The sequence below is a fragment of the Corvus kubaryi genome, unplaced genomic scaffold, assembly GCF_017639235.1.
Source record: "Corvus kubaryi isolate FWS band 111438036 unplaced genomic scaffold, C.kubaryi_AGA036_p1.0 37041, whole genome shotgun sequence".
Lineage (NCBI taxonomy): Eukaryota > Metazoa > Chordata > Aves > Passeriformes > Corvidae > Corvus > Corvus kubaryi.
The window spans coordinates 449,547-470,403 of record NW_024581018.1 but is presented as its reverse complement, the minus strand read 5'-3'; the positions used below and the strand labels follow the sequence as shown (position 1 = coordinate 470,403).

General features: G+C 39.0%; 1 protein-coding gene across 17 annotated transcripts in view; it reads left to right on the top strand.

Annotated features, from left to right (window-relative positions):
* The window catches only part of GIGYF2 (GRB10 interacting GYF protein 2), a 75,578-nt gene that overhangs the window by 13,348 nt on the left and 41,373 nt on the right, over positions 1-20,857 (top strand). For 12 of the 17 annotated variants that reach the window (XM_042020706.1, XM_042020705.1, XM_042020714.1 and 9 more), the window contains 5 exons: positions 1,290-1,419; positions 3,618-3,713; positions 8,739-8,883; positions 15,623-15,734; positions 16,282-16,322. In XM_042020706.1, the coding sequence (XP_041876640.1) occupies positions 1,290-1,419; positions 3,618-3,713; positions 8,739-8,883; positions 15,623-15,734; positions 16,282-16,322 (524 nt within the window). The remainder of the gene's footprint in view (positions 1-1,289; positions 1,420-3,617; positions 3,714-8,738; positions 8,884-15,622; positions 15,735-16,281; positions 16,323-20,857) is intronic. The other 5 variants (XM_042020712.1, XM_042020708.1, XM_042020711.1 and 2 more) reach the window with 2 other exon arrangements.

The window sequence follows — 20,857 nt, the reverse complement described above, 5'->3', positions numbered from 1 at the left end:
TGCTGTATCACTTAACAGTCAAACTCTGGGTCACGTTTGACCTGGATTGGTGTTGAGCATTGTACTGAGCCATCTAGTCCTTTAAATAATTCTTCTGTAGGCATGATTTGTTTGGAAGTGGTATGTGGAGGAACTGCCACGGGGTGGCACCAAACTAAAAAAATAAGATCGACATTTGACTTGCAAATGACTTTTTCCTTTCTGTTTAAAGAACAATAAAACAAATGGAAGCATGCTTCAATAATTAGGTGAAAGGTAGCGTCTGAATCACCATTTTAGTTTAGAGCCCCTTACCTTCAAAGGATTTTTTGATTGCTGAGAAGAGCTTTTATTGTTTCACTTGTCTAAGTTGCCCATCAAAGAGAATGTAAGAAAATGGGCAGAGTTTTGTTTCTTGACACACATATCCTTTTGTAAAACATTCCTCAAACTCAAAAATGCCGAACATTTGAGTAGCTGAGGAAGTGGCCCTGTAGAATGAGACTAAATCACCTGCACAGTGAGAATAATGTATAACGGTAGGATGCGACCTTCCAGAAGTTAAGTAACTTACCTGTGTGGGATGGGAACAAATGTAATAGCATGTTTATCTACTACCATAAATTAGATTGTCGCTTGCAATATCTCTGAAGTAGTGTCACTATATTTTGTACATGTCTTTTTTTTAAATTTTATTTTTTCTTTTATTGATAGCCTAAGTTAAATGGTATATACGCTCTTAAAAAAAAAGCCATTTATTTTAACTTGTGGAAAAGAGATTTATGGTGAGGAAGGATTCCAGAGACACAAGAAGAAACTTGGCTGTAAAATTTACTGTGCTATACTGTTAAACTTCATGAAACATCTGATAAACTCCTTCCTTAGCTTAATATTTGCTGCACTCTCCTAGCATGGTAAGAATTTTTCTTGTCAAAAAGAAGCTGTTGTCATTAAGATGCCCCACTGATTTGTGTGCAGACTGTGTAAATAGCTTAGGCAAGGCTTTAGGGGGGTATATCTGGCTTGCTAATACAGTCAACATAAGAGTTTTCCTGGGGCAAGTTGAATTCCTTGATGTGCTCATGGGAATTTTTTTTTTCTTGCTTTCCTGGCTATGGGTGAAACAAGGGAGGCTCCTCCACTCTTCCTATTGAAGCACTGAGATTTAGAATTTTGAAGTTAAACTGTTAATGTCTTCACTTTCAGTACTGTATTTATTTTGTGTCAAATCTGTAAATGTGCAGAGGGGTGGTAGCACAGGTGAAGATACTCTCAATTCAGTTTTCATTGCTTTTCTGCTTTCTTTTTAGGCTGCGAGCTTTGTCTAGTGGCGGGAGTGTGACATCCCCTCCTCTGTCTCCGGCTTTGCCGAAGTACAAACTAGCAGACTATCGCTATGGGAGAGAAGAAATGTTGGCACTTTTTCTAAAGGATAATAAGGTGAGCAGGAAGAGGAAGATGGCCTGATGTGTGTATTCCTAATGACAGTCTTGTGATTAGGAATAGTTGTTTGTATTTTGTGATTATGGACAAGGAAATCATGTATCCCTTGCAATCCCAGACTGAAGAGGGCTGATTGGGGGGGGTTTTTGTGTGTGTACTTGTTTGATTGCACTTTTACCGCATCCAGTGTGTTTTTGGGAGTTTTGTTTGTTTGTATTTTTGTTTGTTTGTGTGGGTTTTGGTTTTGTTTTTTTTGGTTTTTTTCCATTTTGGGGGTAACTTCCTGTACCCCAGAGAACAAAAAAAACCTCACTGCCATATTCAGTCCCAACTTCCACAGATGACTGTGGGTTAAAGTCTCCTTGCAGCTGTGCAGATTTGCTTGCCTCAGTAGGATTTTATTTAATGTAGTACATAATAGTTATTTGATTCAGCTACAGAGTCAGGCAGTAAATCATATGAGCAGATCATCTGAAAAAAGCAAGAGGTCTCTTATTTATCCCGTTTTAAGTCAATTCACTTTAGCAGGTAACTAGCCCAGTGAGAGCAGTCTTCAGGTAGCTCATTTCCTGGGAATCAGGACACAGAAACAATGACATGTAATGCATAAGAGCAGTATAGAAAGTCAAGAACTTCCTTCTGGTTTCACTTCACACAAAGGTTCTCAGTGATGTAAAAGATTATATAAAATTTCACAGATCTTTCAGGCAAATTATTTATACATTTTGCAGCTGTAAACATTGGGTTTTTCTCTAGGTGGTGACAGTGGTTGGTTAATTGTTGCAACAGACTGGGAAGTCTGAATCCTCCTGAAAGCCTTACCCTTCAAGGAGGGAGAGACTGCAAGAAATGATGTCAAGATTGTGTCTCGAGCTTGGAATGGAGATGGGCACACACAGCTTCATGTTCCTATCCTGTCTTGGCTGTGCTGATATTCTCGTATAATGCTGGGAGCCCTGCATTACTCAAACATGGATTTAAGGGCATCAAATGTCAAAGATTTTTCTAAGTCTGTTAAGTGTGGGATAGTTTAAAGCCATGCTTTAACATGCAGAATTGTCCTGTTCTACTTCAGGAAACTGCAATTTAAATCTTGATGTTATGCTTGAATAGGTCAGCCAGTCAGAGGTCATTGCTTTTTGCAGTTTGTGTTTGTTATGTCAGATGATGCTGAGACCTCTGCTGTTGGGGCTGATTCAGAACAATCCTTGAATATCCTGTGTTATAGGAAGTTTTCCCACCGGTATGAATGGTCCAAAAGAATATTTTCTTCCTACGTGTTTCCCAGAAGGGCATAATGGTTAGAGTATGTCTTTGTTTTGATATCCACATGTTTCCAGGGTGTTGAGTGATTCTAGTTATGACAACTGAGAGGACCCTTGAGAGTGGTTCTAGTCAGCTAGTAGATGTCAGCAACGTTTTTAAGCTGTTGCTTCTCTGATTAAGAGACTGACTGAAAGCAGGAAGACTTCTGCTAGCATATATCTAAATGAAAAAATGTCTTCGGTGTTATGAACTAAATATTTTTGAAGCAGTTGTCCGTTGGCATAATTAGAGCTCACTTTGGCTGTATGTAATTGGAGCTTCTTGTCCACATTCTCAAGGTCACATCTATTGATGGAGGTTCTGATTCAAAATTAGTGTTAACATTTATTTTGATTTAAATCATTAGTGTTCTCTACATAATCTATATAGTTTTGTTGTACTTGGCTTTTCTTGTGTGATTTTTTGGTTGGTTGGTTTGGGTTTGCATTTTTTTTTTTTCCCTTCTGTCCTGGTTGGTTGTAAATTGGAGTTGCTTACTTTAAATCAAATACAACCTCTGTGCTGGACGTGGTAGTTTTGTTAATTAAAAATCTGGCTATAAAAATGCGTTGAAGTTAAAAGCAATAGTTTTTAATTTACCAGATGAAATGTCACTTGATTCTTATTTAAGCTGCAGTGATGGGTAAGTTTGAGTTCTGATGTCTGTGGCCTTGTGGGTGGGTGTTGTCTTGTTTATAAGAATTTTTTTTGCTGAGGGTTGTACATTTCCAGTGGAATTATACCCACCCCCAGTAAAAGTTACTGGAAGTACTGGGTGGATGCAGATAGTTGGCAGAATAAAAATTTTTTGGGAATCAATGTGTGCGGCATCATCCCTGGAGTGGAAATACTACTTGGATGTAGTAGAATGCTCTTTTTCTTTCATCCAGATACCTTCAGACCTTCTGGATAAGGAATTTCTGCCTATTTTACAAGAGGAGCCCCTGCCACCACTGGCACTTGTACCTTTTACAGAAGAAGAACAGGTTTGTGTCCTTTTTTTTTTTTTAAATCTTCAGATAGTTATTAGTGTAAAGACATAATGAAGAGTATGCTTCCATTAAGAAAAACAATAAAATTTGAGATTAGTAGGTTTCAGAGTGTAGGAGTTTGAAAACAAGCCAGCAGGAGATTCCAAGTCAGATCTACAATTTAATAGGAAAATTAAAATAGAGGCAGTAATACAGAAATTCTTGACTTAAACTGACAGTGAGAATACAACCTGACACCCTGTTGGTCAGGGTGGTGGTAACAGTCTGATTAAATGGTGGCTGCAGTCCTGTTGGAGTGATAGATGGGATTCTGTTGAAGCGGTGATCCTGGAGAGGAGTCTGGTCCTTCTCTGGAGGTCCAGTGGTGCATATTGAGCTGGTGTCCTCTGGGAATCCAGTGGTAGTGCTCTCCTGGTGTTCCAAGCCTCAGATTATATCCAGATAGGAATGCTTGGTTCCTCCCCCTGGGCGGAGCATCTCACAAAGGGATGATGTAATTCTGAGTCATGGAGATAACTCCCTCTGGGTAGCTATCAGGCCGAGTCATGGCGAAATTAAAGAACACTGCCCCACCTATTTTAACAGCTTATGAAGATGGTAATAAAATACATACTTTTGGTTACACCTTTTCATTGTAACCCAGGACACAGAGAAAGAAATTATGAAAGCATACTGTGTTGGCATAAAGTTTAAATTCTATCCATGCTCAATTATTGTCTTAAATTTGAAAAAAATATTTTTTCATACAATGTTCTGTTGAACAACATTAACAGGTTGTTAAATCCAGGATCATCATCTGGGAAATATTACCTGTTTTTAAAGTATGCACCATTTTCAGATCATTGACATTTTCTACAGTTTTTTACCACCTTCTCTTTGGTACCCATAGAGTCACAGAAGTGGCTAAGTTCTGTAGCTTCAGTTTTGTGTTCTTTAGAGAAGTGCTGAAGCTTTTTGACTGTTAACATTTGTTAAGAAGATGCAGTACTGTTAACTGCTCTGTATATAAGCAGTTGCTTGTTTATCTCCTCCTTTGGTGTCTGTAGGTATATAACCATACAGAGGTGTACAAGATAAGAGTGAGAATAGGTAGTCCATAAGGATTCCATTTCAAGGATGACTGATCTGGATAGTTTGAAAGCTCTTGCTTTAGATTTGATTCCTGATGGAGAAAACTGCCCACCTTCTATGGATGAATGCCTCTGACTTTTGACTCTGAACTGATTCCCTCCTTCTGGCTGCCAGAACTTTAGATTTTGCAGTTGCTCTCCAATTTGTCATATTTCTTAGCACTTTTCTTATTTCATAATGCTGTGGTTTGGTTTTTTGTGGTTGGTTTTTTTTTTTCTAATAGGAAGCTGAGTACTTTTACTGGCTTGAGTAATTTGATTTTTGCAGGGGTGGTAGTGTTACTATTAGTTTCTTAAGATATCAGAGCATCCTCCTTCCTTTGCCTGCCCCAGACTGTTGTGTTCTTGAATTTTTCATTTCATTTTGTGCCTGGGTGTTTTGGTATATCCTCTTCACCTCTTCTGGGCTGCCTTCCTCTTCAGAGTTGGTCCATATTTCTTGTGTCTCTGTAGGATACTGTCATTTTACACAAGATGCTAATGGTTTCGTTTTTAATCAGCAGTTATATTTGAGTTCACATGGATACACTGGAAGCACTTCATGTCATAGTTTGTCTTAAAAGGCAACTGAGATTGAGACTATGCTTTTATGGGAAGTCTTATCTTAGCTCCTGTTCTTGACTAGGAAGAGAAGGGATTCAGGCAGCAAGCCCCAGAAATGGTTAGCCAGACATATGGTAGCACACCTAAATGTTGAACCCTTTTGGACATACTGTTTTGCTGATGCATAGTGGAGTCCTTCAGGGAGGACTACAGGCCTTTTACAGTTTGAGGGGATCCTGACTTTTGGTGATTGTCACAGTACTGTCTGCAGAGAATAACACGAGTTGAAGGCTATGGTATTGAAAGTGTGCTGAGTGCAGATGGGATGGTAAGTGCTGCTGAGCTTCAGGGTTAGGTGTGGTCCTCTGCTGCAGTGCCCAGTGTGTCACCAGTCTTGAAAACTCCTGAGGAGTTGGTGCGGACTGTGTCACTGCTTTTTCCTGCTCCTCTTCACCTGTAATCATACAGGAGCCTTTAAGCAGCTTAACAATTCTCTAAAATCTCCAGAAAAATCATAATCTGAAAGAAGAGCTCCGTATTCCATTTTTAAGAAAGCTTTTCCTTTAAGGCTTTCTGGGGACCCAGAGGATGTGAACAATCTGGTTTTTCATGTCCTTTTCTTCCCGTCTTCATGACTGAAGGTACCAAGGGAATGGCATTTTTTAAGTTAGAAATTCTGGTGTTTGTTCCCCATGACATAACATTGTTTGTCACTAAGAATCATATTCAGAAGTGATCTTGAGGTGAGTATTAGTGGGTTTGCTGCTAGCTGTGGTGCAGGAAAGTTCTTACAATTAAGATTGACAAAAGAGTTTAAAAACCTTTTTACCCCCTCCATGAATACTTAGAATAGAATTATCGTCTCAGAACCTGAGGGGCAGGGGTTTGGGAGTCCTTAGAGGAGAGGCTGATCAGAGCACTAGTACTTTGGCATAGTGTTCAGTTGCAGCTGAGCCTGTCAGGATTACTTTGGGGTTAGATTCAGAACAATTCTTGCTGTGTTATGCACCTGATGGCATTGTGGTTGTATGTGTACTGTGTCAGGGAAGAACTTGTCTCAAGGTGATTTAAAGATGTGTTATCTAGGGATGGATGACAAATAATGTCAGCTTTATGAATTTAAACTTAAATGTGTTTAGTTGTGTAGGATTTAGTTAGATACTTAAGGCTACAGTGTTCCCTTTAACAGGACATGGACATGCTTTGGATGGAATTGCTGGTTCTTTTTATGTAAAATGTTACTTTCCTGATGATAAAGTTGCTGAGCTAACCTAGATTCAACTGATTCACCTAGCGCGATGTAATATAATATGTTTATAATAATAGATTTGTCTAAGATGTGTTTCCAGGGTAGTGTCTGTTGAAGCAAAGAAGGTTTCTGCAGATGGCTTTAACAGGGCTTTCCACCACAGAGCACTGGCAATGTGCAGCAAATGTTCCTTTACCTTTCCTACTGCTCCCCTTTTTTCTATTTACATTAGGAAAGAATTTGGTTGTCTTAATTTTACCTGCTTGCATGTCAGGGAGGCTCAAACTCTTGCTGAATATAATGGAATCCTTTTGTGTCCTCCTTGGTTATATTCCTGACATCTGTTTCCTAAGACATCTTCACTTGCTCCTAAAGCTGTTTTGCAGCAGCTTTGTTCTTTGGTGTGCTTCATTAGCACTGGTCATTGAAGGAATACATTGATCAACAGTAGGGCAATTTTTTCTTTTTGGGCTTTGCTTTTTTATTGCGTACTGTGATCTTACCATGTGGATTGTTACCACTATGCCTTCACTGAGGCAGGCTCTACAGAGGGGAGGGAGAAGTTTCTCAGAGTGCAGGCAGACAAGTCAAATTAAAAATTAATTGGAAAAGAAGGTAAGATTGTTATTTTGTTCTTACTGGAAGAAAAAGGCATAAAAAAAAAAGAGGAATCTCCTATGCAAGACAATGATTCTGATAAATAGCTTAAATATGTTTTTGTAGTGAAGTATTTCAGCACTTCACAAAAAAGCAGAAGTATCAACACCAGGAAAGGTGGTGGTTTGCTCAGAGGCAGATGGAGGTGGTTCCTTTTGACTTGCTGTTGAAATGGTTGCTTTAAACTTTAGGAGCTAGCTCAGAAAACAGTCAGATTTACTGGAGGCTGACCATACTATTTTGCCATGCGTGACTGCATTTTTTCTTTCCCCTCAAGTCTAATTAGTTACGAATTCTCTCTTGAAGGAAGATCTACTTTTGTAGGTAGCACATATCAAGCAGTTTCTGAAATGTTTCTGTAGTGTATTAAAGCTCCTTCGAATGCCTGTTGGTTTTGATGTTAGTGATGTAGATTTTAAATGGGATGTAATTGCTTGTCTCGTTCTCTGAAGATCTTCAAAGTCATAGTAATTCCAATGAGTTGATGTAAGCACCTTGCCGACTTTAAATTCCTTTCAAGAAGCCTGATACAACAGCTGTTTGGAGTCCTTTGCATTCTAATTATTGAAAACTTGCATTCAGAAAGCATGTGTCAATTCAGGTTTCCTTGTTAATGTTTCTGAACATGCTTCTGAATTCTTTGGCCCCATTTTCCAAGTATTTGTGCTCAGAGAATAGGGCCAGAGTTGGTTATATTTATTTATATATAATATAAATATTATATTTATTTATATAATAATATATTTATATTATTATTGAAATAGCTTTTTCTTTAGCAGTTATTTCATATTAAGCTAAACTTAAATCTTACTGGTGTTTATTGTCTTACGAAAATGAATATCGCTTAAATTTCAGATGCCTTAAGTACACTTAGTTTTTCCTAAAATATGTTGCTCTTGTGATATATTTAAAGAATAAAAAGGCTTATTTCCGCAAAGGAGATTGGTAAATACGATTTTATTCAAGTTCTCTTGGTCTTTAAACGTTCCTGCTTTGCTTAAGAAGTGTAGAATTGGTATTAATTAATTGGTGTCAGGTATAGGCAGGTGCCAGTCTCTTTTTGCAACGGAATGTGTGTTTAACACTGCTGATGTTCTGATGGCTTCTGTGCTGTCATCACCTGATAAAGGAGTAGGTGTTCAAATGCTTACTTCAGAGCACAGAAATCTCAGCTAAGTAACTTGAAAATGCTAATATTGACCAAGATCCTTTTAGAAGCTGCTTCAGCTGCTCATGTATGCATGGAATCCTTTTCCTTTCTAGTGTTAATTGTAGAGAATTTGTAATGAACACAAAGAAAACAAAGCCAAATTTAACATAATGGTAAATGTTTCTGTTTTTTCTGTTTGGTTTTTATTGGGTTTTTTTGTGTATTTGTTTATGGTTTCTCTCTGAAGGTTTTTCCAGTCAAATCTGATTGTGACTCTTTCTTCTTGGCAGAGAAATTTCTCGATGTCTGTAAACAGTGCTGCTGTCCTGCGGTTGACGGGACGCGGAGGAGGAACGGTGGTAGGGGCTCCTCGAGGTCGAAGTTCCTCTAGAGGTCGAGGTGAGCTGCCAGTGGGATGTGCTCCAATGTATCCAGGTGATCCAGGTTAAAGCTGCTCAGAGATATTAAGTGGAACTTGGCTAGAGCCGTGTGTTCTCATGCCCAACTTCTTTTTGCTTAAAGCTTTGAAACCTTTCCAACAAGGTGGTGCTGTAGAATGAATATTGTGTTTAGTGATGATTCTGCACACCTTAGTGCAGAACTGGTGTCTGTTATATGCCTTTGCCAGCTTGGTGGGTGGGAAAGCAAAAGGGAGAGGTGGTTTTGAGGTGGAATATGAAATTATTTGGTTCAGAATTTTTAGAAATAACTTTATTAAAAGCATAAAACCAATTTATAGGGAGAGGGTGGAAAAATCTGCGAATGTATTTAAACCATCAAGGTTGTAGTAGATTGTGTTCAGTGTTCTGAAAAGCCATCTTCATTTGTTAACATCCTGAATGTAAACGGGAGAAGGTTAATGGAAAGATGTAATTGAATTTGGGAGACATATGAGTCTTTCCAGTTTTAGAGCATCACTGTAGTTGATGTCTCATCCAGGATCGCCTCAAACATTTGCAAATGAATTGATAAAATGTGCTGAAGCTATATTGCTAAATTAAAACCAAGCTGTTAAACCCAGAATTTATCTTAGCAATTCCCTTTCAATGTATGTACTTCTGTGAACTCTTTTTTGGGGGCTTTATATATAAATATGATGTGTTGCATTTAGAATAGTGAGAAGCTAGTAACTTGGAAATACTGAGTAACTAATATTGTAATCTGTCTTTGAGGGTGCTTAGGTGAGGTTTCTCTTAGAGCCCTTTTTAATTTAATTTTACATGTCCTTAACGGGTGATATTTTCAGTAAAATCTTCAGAAAGCACTTAATATATAATTAGATGCTTGACCAGAATTTTGCTTTGACTTAATGTGTTCTCTCATTTCTGTTCTTGTTCCTTAATCCTTCTTTCTTTTTAGCTTACATCTCTCAGATATTTGTAGATTGTTGTCTATCTTCTTGTGGTTGCTTCCCAGCTAAGATGCAGATTTAAGCTTTTTATGAGACTTTCACTAGAATTTCCTGTTGCTTTGCCATTGTATTTGCACAAATGCTCACGGTTTCATTTAAGAAACAAGCGTTTGCATATATGTAGATGTGTGTACTCATCTGGGAGTTGCTTTTTTGTTTTATTTTAATGTGTGTATTTCTACCACCTATGTTTCACTTTTGCTAGGAATACATGTATTGGTTATTTTTTTTTAGATGCATCAAGATGTAATTCTGCAAAATTAAATTATTGCTGCTTAAAATTTGGTGATTTGAGATCATACACCCACTAGTGTGCTCCCTAGTTTCAATATCAAGATACTTTGATAATTTCTAATTTGGCAAACCCTTTATTTTGCTTCCTTTTGTCAAATTTCTCTTTGTTTTCTTGCAGCACCGTTAACAATGTCATCCTCATGCAGTGAGCAGTGGGTTGTTTTTTAATTGCCTCCACTAGTTTCAGTGAGGTTGTAAGGCTAAATGTGGCAGAATATGGCTTCTAATCCAGTAATTGTATTACTGAGTATACTTTTATGCATGACTGTTTTGTTTGGCAGTAAAGTTTGATTCCTTACTTTTTAGTGGACAGAACTTAAAATGTATGCAGTATTAAGACTGGGAAACCAGGAATACGTGCAGCAGCTTTCAGACATAGTTCATTTTTAAGACTTGTTAAGAAATACTAGCAAGAACTTTGTTGCAAAATTAATCTTTTTCACTTTCTTTTTTGTTTTATCCTAATTTGATCTTTTAATGTGTTGGAATTGTTACATGGTTTGCTTGTTAGGCTCCTCTGACATTCTTCTGCTAAGCTGTAAAGGACACATTTCTGCAGTAAATTTCTTCAGCTTTCTGAGCTTTCCTTCTTTCGTTGATCCTGGTTGCTGCTTGTTTTCTCCACTCTTCCCCTCTTCTTCCCATGAGCAATTAGTGTTGGGCTCTAGGCATGAAACTTCCCAAAGTTTCTGTATCTCAGCAAAGAAATTAAGGCTTTTCCCAGGACAAAATGGTACCATTTTCATAATTTATACACGTGATGCTATTGTAGCCAAGGACGTTTTTTCCCATAGTCATTTTTGAAAATTCAATATAGGACTGTTGACATGATGTTTTGATTTATAAAAATGTTGCTTGTAAGTAGCAGGCTTTAAATGCAGTTTTGTTTTTTCAAGTTACAATGAAAAGGACTTGAAATTTCTTTGGAGTTTGTTCACTAAATGAGCTGCCTCACTTAATAGTTGGAAAACATTTTTATTGCACTGCAGAATTGCCTGGGTTCAAAAGGTTTTCTGGTGTTTTCTATGAACTTTACACAGTTGTATGCAACAAAGCTGCTGCCGAGCCAGTGTGGGCTTCAGCTTTACCAAAATGAGATTGCTGTCTTGAAGGGACTCACACCACAGCAACTTCAGAGAGGAATTTGCATGTGTGATTAGATTTGTTAATGAAGTTCCCTCACTGAGGCACAAATCACGGAATTGTGTTCCAGCATTTGAGAACATGAGAAGCAATCTGTGGTGGATTGTCAAGGGGAAGAAATGCTGGTAAAAGGAGTGTTATGGCTAGAACTCTAAATGGGATTCACTTACCAGTATTTAAAAGTGCAAGTTAGCACTCAGTAAATATTTTCTGGGTAGTCACCCCAACTTTTACTGACAACGCTTATGTTTCGATGATGAGAGCATGCTTACTATGTGGAAGTTGCTTTGATTTTTGGTTTGGTTTGTTTTTTAAAAAAGAAGTTGTAGTCTCTAAAGAAACCAAGTACTTGCACGTGACTCTTTTCTAATTGACTTGTTTTCCTGGGAGCTCCCTGTGGTGTGCAGTTAAGCCCTGTGCTTTGTGCTGGCAGGACTGGAATGTCAACATTCATGGATAAGAGCCTCAGATGAGGAGAGATTTAAATAGTCCCTGGAATGGGCTGTAAGCTTACAGACACTTTGTTTTGTAGCTGTTCTCCCTTTGGTTAAGACTGTTATGAAGGGTCCTTTGCTTCCCATTAGAGCTCTTTCCCCACCCACCCTCTGCCCTTTGTAGTTTGTTTTTGCCGCTGTTGGAAAGTGTGTCAGTGGCGTGAAAGTGTAATGTTCTCATATCTAAACAGCAATAGTTGAACTACAGTTAATCTGTTTTTCCCAAACAGTATTATGGCTGTGATTGTAGATCCTAAACTCCAGTTATGCTGTAATTTCAAGAATTTGCTTCTTGTATTCTGTAGGGTTTGATTTGGGTTTTTTTGGTAATGACAATTAGAATGACAGTTTGTGCTGCGTCTTACCCTCCTGCTTGTGTCTTACATTTTTACTTAAATTCAAACTCGTCTGTTTTTCAGGTTAGAGACTTGGCTGTTATGATTGCAGTGTCCAGTGGATTGATGTCCTCATCCTGAGGTTTTTGAGAAATTACTGAGATAAAAATGACACAGTTGCTCCACTCAGTTCTTAAATGGAAAGGTTTATTGGCATTTATTGACTTTGCATTCAGTACTTCGTGCAACATATGCGCTTAGTCTGCTGCTTGTGAGTCAGGCTTTTTTTTTTTTTTTTCAGAAGGGGCATTCTGTTTAAAATAAGCCAAGGAGTGCAGAAGCAGAATGTCAAATGGTGTGCTTACATGTGTAGTTTTATCTTCTCTGCAGGCATTTCTCATGCATTTTGTGACCAGCATTAGCTGTGTCCTAGTGTGCACTTCCAGGTCAGACCCATCCATGTAGTACTTGCTGAATGACTGACTTTGCACACCACAGTTTCCCTGGCTGACTTTGCACACCACTGTTTCCCTTGACTGGCTGCTTCTCTTCTGTAGCTTGGTAGGATCTGTTTGATGCTTCCTGCACCATAGTCTGCTTGGTGTCTGCTGGGGCTGCACATGTGCTTCTGCTGGGCACTATTGGATGGGTCTGTGTTGTTCCCACACATGGATGGGGTGGCGACACAGCCAAGGCAGAGGTGGCTTCAGCAGTCCTGTCCAGTACTATGTGGTATCACTACAGCTGGCGGTTGAGTACTGTGCCCCCACAGGTAGCCTTAACCTGAATGTCTAAGATCAATTGTTTGGACATTTTTCAAAGTTATCTTTTAATTCAGACCATTTTGGTGGCTGAACACAACTGAAATACTGATGAACTATGATATGGGAGTGGTGAGTGGAGGGAGATTTCTCAGGCTGTGATTTCACATACTTTTAAGTGGCTATAAGTCATGCTGCTGGTAAAACAGCATTCTTGCTCTCATACAGGACACTTGCTTTATTTGCTGGTGAAATGTCCCATATTGGCAGCGTTCTGGCGCTGGTGGCATGTGTCTGCTCCCAGCAGGCAGTGTGTGCTCACCCTCGCTCACCCTGCAAGGGGAGCACTGCAGTGCTGCTGCCGCTCACTGTACAAGCCTGCTTTGTTTCTGTTGGGAAAGCGTATGCAGCTTTCCACCTCTGCTACCTCAGAGACAGGAGATGACTCAGTGCCTCTGTTCTGTTTTGACTCTGTGAACTGCTTCGGCTTTATTATCTCTTGTGAGAAGAAGGAAGAGAGCTTTCCTGTAGTGAAGAAATTAGGCAAAGATTGCTATTGCATGAGCTGCTGAAACTTTTCTCGCTTTTATTTGTGAAGGATAACAACTTTGAGTCCTTTTCGAGGATTTTAGGGGACCCATAATGCTTTAACTGGATAAACATCATGCTGGTTTTGATGTTGTATCATGTCTTCCTGTTTCTTGCCTTAGCAACTTGTTTTACACTCATGACTGTGGTCAACCTTGTAGTATCAGACTTGCCTTGCATAGTGAAGGTATCTGTGTTTCTAATAACTCTCATAGGTCTGATGCTAATTTCTTCTCTGTTACCTAGAGTGCTCCATCAGCTCTTCTGCCTCTCCCTGAGTTTATGTAAGAACAGCTATACTGAATATGGCAAGGGTTTGCTCAACTCCATAGTGTCCATAGTCTAGCAACAGCCAAAAGGAGGCATCTTGGCAAGAGAATAAGGACTGAGGAAAACACAAAGGTGAAGAGGTTCAGCTGCCAGATATTTGCAGCTCAGTGTATTTCCTGAACCAGATGTGGCCTCTGTTAATGAGTTTTGTTTATCTTCTTTGAGTTTGTCCAGTCTTCATCTGAACTTAAGCATCCTCAAAACTTTGTGGTAAGGAAGGCTGCATCTTTGTGATTGTGGGAGATCTGCCACTGATCAGCTTTGCTGGTGATAGAACAAGATAGTTTTGTCCAAAGAGGATGTTAAAATTTTTCCTTATACACCCTGCAACCAGTTCTGCCTGATACAAAAGCAGTTGTGTATTTGAAGACTCTGACTGGCTTATCTATGGATCACTTTCCTTTTTCTCTGCCTGAAAAGCAGCTTTCTGCCCTTTTCCCCTGCTGCCCGTTCTAAGAGATTTGGTATAGAATAGTAGAGAAACTCTTGCAACTGTCATGATTATTTCAAAGTTTTCTAGTCATAAGGCACTGAAACATGGTATGATTCCTTGATGCATTCAGGTGTCCTTAGATTTTAAATGTAGAGGCTTTTTATTACTACTTTCTTCAGAAGACTACAAGGACTTCAGTCCATTCTGAAGGTGTTCGTTTCCTGTTTAACTTGGTCATTCTGTCTTACTGCTCCAGATCTCTGGTCTGGTTTGCACCTTGTGCTTTGAGGTGGTTTTTTCTTTGAAGCCAGAAAGAGAGAAATATGAAAAGATTGATGTTTGAGACACTTAGCCAAGAATTTGTCTTAGCAGGTGCTTTTTAGGTTCTAAAACTTGACTATAGAGACTGCATGTATATGCAGGCAAGGCATTATCCTGACAACTAGCTGATAGATGTTCCACTTGTTCATCTTCTTCCCATGAGATCATTGAAATGGTAAATTAGCTGATTAAAAACCTGCCATTTCTTCTGCTGGAGAGCTGTGGGAAGAAATGTTTATCTTTTGTAGATTGGGAAACTTCACCCCAGCCATTAATCTAACCAGTGCTGGAAGTTGTTTTGAAGGGCTGGGGATGTGTGTGGGTGTTGTTTTTCTGTTGTGTGTGGCTTGGTTTTTTTTTTACCCAAACTCCCCACACCTTTTCAAGCCCTGAAGACATGCTTCGAGATGCTTTGCTTGAGGATATGTCTGTAACTTTCTGGCTTGAGGCTTGGTACTTGGTAGCTGTCTATAAAGAATCATTTACTGAAGAGGTCAGTAGGATAGTTTTTAAGCTACAGCTCTAATGTGGTTCTTCATTCTGACCTGCCTATAGCCATCCTGTGATCCTTCTTTTCTTCCCACTGATCCTGGGGTAGATTTTTGCTGACAGTCACTAGAACTTAATAGCGGTGAAGCATCCTTCTCCTTTATGACCCTTGACAGCAATAATGAAGAGTACATCTGCAGTGCCATTATACTGGAGTTTGCTGTTAAAAGTAATCTGATTTTTGTGTGTGAAGCACACATATGCAATGTGGATGTTGTGTGAACAACGCATACTTATTTGGTAATTTCTCTTGGGTAAGTATCTGTGTTTTTCTGCATCATATTTATTTTGGAATTGTTTGCCTGTTCTGTCTGGTCTTGCACTTCTTGATAAGAATTTTTGCATAAGACTCTTTCTTCAGTCTTTGTTTCTTTTTCATTTTTGTCCCAGATAATTTCACTGGGGCTTAAGACTGCAAGATTAGTTCACAGGGACACCAAGAAAGGGAAAACCTACCTGATTCTTTCAACTTCTTTTATTATTTATACAAACACTTGTGTTTTTTGTCTTTTCAGGCAGAGGCCGAGGAGAAAGCGGTTTCTACCAAAGAAGTTTTGATGAAGTGGAGGGTGGATTTGGGCGAGGAGGGGGCAGGGAAATGCACAGATCACAGAGTTGGGAGGAAAGGTAACAGAACTCTAGCCCTTAAAGTTTTTTACACACATCTGTTCAGCTTCCATTTGTGCCTTTTGACTTCATAAAAACACTTTAGGAAAGGTAATTAGTTATATCTGTGAGTGAAGTGTCTGAATTTCTAAGATGGAGTCAAACACACAGAAATGTTTCTTGAGGCTTAGGAGCAAGTAAAAGAACATTTTTTGCAAAGAATTTTTCTGATGAGTTCCTGGGAAGAAGGAACTACTTTAAGAGAACATAAATTATGACAGTTGCAATGGAAGTGCTGGTGCTAAGGATTTGCTTCAATTTTAGTTTTGACATTGTTCACAGTACTTAGGGGTACATTTGAAAACATTCCCAGTTCCCAAGGGCCGTGTGTGTATTGGTGTTCCTGAAAATTTCAGTTGTCACTTGGACCTCTGAAGGTACTGTCCATCCAGCTCCAATTCTAAAAAAGTTCCCCACCAAGTAAAGAAAACCAACCAAACCTATACCTAAAGTGAGTTTTTGGAGTAGTTCCAAAACCTTATTTGAAACTTCTATTCTGCCTTTCTAGGGGAGACAGACGCTTTGAAAAACCAGGGCGAAAAGATCCAGGTATGGTTTTGTTACTGTGTGGGCAGAAAATGGGAGGGAGGCGCAGGGTGTGTTTGGGGGGGTGGACCTATACATATATCAACCTTTCTTATTGCTCCAAGTATATTGTTGATACAAGAGTCATGATACTGTGCCAGGTTGCTAAATGTGTTCTCAAAGTGTTGTTTCTCTTACTTTGTGTTGTTCTTGCTATTGGACATTTAAGTGTGGTAGATAAGAAAAATGTGGAGTAAGTAGGTTCTGTTTATTTAATTAAGATGTGATGTCTACAGCTGAAGTAAGTTCCTGTACCTCTGTGAAAGAAGCCTGTGCTGATGAACAGGTGTGCTGTGGCAATATGCCTTTTCTGAGTGCAGCTTTAAACATTCCTGGCATGGGCTGTTTTGGTACCCAGGACTTCTTGACCATTTGAATTGCTAATTTTTTTGAATGCTTGCTAGTGTGAGAGAGATCCCAGCAGTGTTCTGAGGTTCCCATGCTGATGGATTTACTGTTGATCAAATTAGTTTAGTCATCTGAACCTCCTGTTCAGTGTGGTTATCTGCTCTCCTGTCTCTTGTTCCTCCCCTATTCTGTTTCTGAAATACATCACACTGGCCACATTCTGGCAGAATACTGCATCCTTAATTGTGGCCCAGTGCATCTTAACATCCAGCTGAACTTGAGTTGGAGTGAGTTTGTCATCTTGGAGATGAAACGTAGACATTCTAAGGGTGGTGGGAACATCAGGGCAGCTCTGGCTATCTGGTAACTGCAGTGACTTTTGCTGTTCGGGCTCGTGCGTTGCTTGTTCTCTGGTATCCCTGTTCTCTTTCTCTGTGGCATGTTTCCATGTGCATGGAGCACAGCTGTGCCTACTGAGGGGTTTTTGTACTAGGAAGAGCTTACTGACTGTGTCTTCTCTGTTTAGGACCCAGGGGATCTTTGGCTTTGCTAGAGGAGTCTTGGCTACATACCCACCTTGGTAACATACTGAGAAAGCCTAGGTCAGAAGAGATGCTAGTTGAATTTAAAGACAAACCCAAAGAGATCCAATTGCAATTAGAAGTTGACAGGAATGTATTTTAATCCCTGCTTAGCTGTTAGTATTTTTTTAGTAAGGGTAGCATAAATTGCCATATTAATAATTTTCCAGATTACCGTGGTGACACATGCCAAGGAGTTTGCTTTCAAAGCCCTTCCAGTCCTCTCTCCATGTAGGAATTGATGTTCACAGCTTCTAAAGAGTGCTTTTATTTTTCTGCTTGTTAAGTTGAATGTCAACACAAAACTAAGATGTGTGTGGTTTTCCTCATTTTTCCTCATTTCCTTTAAAAAGAGGATACTTCTAGAAGATTTTTTGATACTGGTCGGAAATTGACCGGTTTTAAACGTCAGTAGTGAAACTTCAAACTTTCTGTGTATCTTTATATTCAGAGATCTTCTAGGAAAAAATGAAAATAGGAGAAAGTAAGTACTACTGAGATTTCAGGACCGCATTTTTTACAAAAGAAAAGTGGATGTAAAAGTAATATTTACTACAGTTGATTTAGTTTTATTTATTTAGCTCCTTCTTGTTGTTTTGATTAGAAATACAATTCCAGTTCCAGGCTATAGAATGTACCATGTTTCTGATAAAGATGGATAAAAATACTGCATATTGGTATGGGATCAGATGTATTTCTCAGTTGAAATTGAGGAGAATTTACAGTGTGCAAAATGTCCTTACTGAAGTTGACTTCTGCCAGAGGTTGACTTCTACAGCTAGTGTAGAGCATTTTGTGTTTGTAGCAACTGCTAGTGATCAGGGCTATGGGGAGTGCATCTTCCAAGAACTGTTCCCTGGGGAAGATGGTGTCCTAGTGCAATTTGTTGGAAGCTCATTGTGAGAGATGATTGTGCTCATTCTCCAATTATGAAGCTTTTTGAGTACCTAATTGCTCTTCTTTAGTCTCGTATTTCTTGGCTAGTCAGTATGAGAAGCAAAAGACCTTCAATCTTTCTGAAGTTATATTGTAAAAATACTGTTTTAACAATAGTAATTTATGTTTGTGTAATTTATTGCTGTGTTAGAGGTTAATGTTGCGGTAAGTGTGAAGACCATTTCTCACCTGTTTACTTCCAAAGAGATAAGGTGGAGAGCGCAGAAATATTGACAGAAGTGTTGGTCTGTTCTGACTTAAGCCTTGATTAGTTACAAATAGTTACTATTATGCAATGGCTTTCCAATGACAAGATATTTTGAGTGTGAGAGTGATACAGATGTGCCGAAAGAAGTCCCAGGTTAATAGCAACTACTAGTATCCACACAAAGCTATGGAAGCAGAAAGGTCAGGAAAGGAATTGATAGGCAGGTTATAATTCGGGTTAACATGCTTTAGCGGATGCCTGTGCTGGTTTTTGTTACCTTGGTTAAACTCCTTTGTTTAGGGTTTTATTCTATAATGTTACTGTGCTTCAGTTTTTCATTGCTCTTTCACAGGGCCTTGAATTCAGATTACATCATTTACTGAGTTGCCAACTTTTTCATGTTCTTTGTTCTGGATGATCACATTAGAGAAAATTATTAAGAGATCAAATATTGAAACACTTCTGGGTATTTGTAATGGAGGACAGTGCAAGAACCCTCAATTAAAAATCAAGAGATTAAAAAAGTAATACAAATTTAACAAATACTTCTCAAATATGATCAATATGCTGTTCTTAAAAATTAATGATTGCTTTTTCAGTGCACACAACAGTTTGCAAGGTCACATTCAACTGATTCTCAGCATAAACAGTATCTGTTCCTGGTTTCAGCATGTGGCTTGAAGATGCACGAAGTATTTGCGAGTTTCTGTTGCAGATTGTCACAGTTCTTACAGACTTCACTTAGAACCCAAATTGTTTCTGGAAGGCTGAGGCTGTTAGCAAAGAAAATGAACAGGTTGCTTTCTTGAGCACGTCTGTCTCTGCACAAAAGCTGCTTAATTTTCTGTGCAGTCTCCTGACTAATACCAGCTTAGTAGCTGAAGGGATTTGATTAGTTACCAGCAGTTACAAACTGGTAGTAAATAATCATGTAGCTTAAGCAAACCTGTTGGTAAGTCAGTTGTGGAACCTGGTTGAGTTCTGTTTAATGTGTGGGTTTTGGTTAGGTTTAGAAGACTTGAATATAAAAGGTGTGTTCAAGTGGCTGTAAAAATGAGGTTGAATTTCTTTGAATTGTACTTTCCCCTCACTCTGCCTGGCTCGTTCTCCTGCCCTGTCTTGCTGGCAGGAGGTGCATCCACAGTAGGTTCATCATCAGTTTGCTCTTGTGCTAAAGCATGGAGTGCTGTGTTGGTGCCTCAGAGCCCATCAGCAATTTTCCTAGGCTTCTGCTCCAATTTGGGCCATGGGATGTTCCAGTACTTTCAGACATCCATGATTCACCAGTTCTCTGGAACTGCAAAAGCAATATTAATGTTTTTTCTGCTCTTGTTCTGAAGTAACTATACAGTTCTTTGTCTAATTTGCTTCTGCAGTATTACTCAGCTTTGCATTCCAAAATGTAATATTTGAGGATTGCATTCAGCATATACTAACAACATACTTTTTTTAATACCTGCTGTTGTACTGCCTTTTAAACCAAATCTATAAAGAGAAAATTATTTTAAAACCAGTACAACTTTAAAGTATCAAGTCACTTAGAAATCAAACAAAACAGCCCACCTTTGATTAGATGTTAATTGAAATTAGAAACAGCTTTGTATACCTTTGATTCTAAATCCTGAGATTATAGTCCCATGTGATATATGGGAAAAACAATGTCTCACCCAGAATACTGTCAGACAGAATACTCAATACCTCACACAGAATGCTGCCCTATTCCAGACTTGACACAGGAGTCTGTTCTACTGCTCTTGTGCTGGTTTTTAATTTGTAGGACTCTTATCAGAGAATGGGGAAAAAATGCAAGAAATAATTTAAAAATTTTGGTGTTGACACAAGGGTGGAAAAGGGCTCTTTAAACTGTATATGAGTCAGCAACTAAAAAAGCTGTCATGAAAAGGGATGAAGGCAGTGTAACTTGATAGTGTGCTGCTCTCTAAGCTCCACAATAGTCATGAAGGCTTGTCCATGAATTAAGTTTGAAAAAGATTTTGGGAGTGTCGGTGATAAATCTGTCTGAGGTGTGCAATGGGGGAAGGCAACACTTGAACTGTTTTGGAATGAGAGCTCAGTTGCAACAAAAATGTGGCCCTTCTGCCTCATTCCCTGACTCTGTGTGGAATGCTTCTGTGGGGTGGCTCCCCATTTCCCCAGACCCTAAACCGGAGTAGCTTTTTGCTGACCCCATTTGGGTTACGAACACACTTCAGTGAACAATTTTGTGACTTGAGAAGAATTCAGTTAAACCATCTCACCAGATAGCTTGAGACCATTTTTCCTGTTGCTGACCACTTGGGTGAAGTTAAGAGGAAGCATATTTGGTAGTGTGTGATGCTGTTGTCAATGGAAGTTGCTATTTATGCCATCTGGGTTTCTGGGAAAAGCCTTTTACCTTTGAAAGATAACTTTATTTAAATTCTACT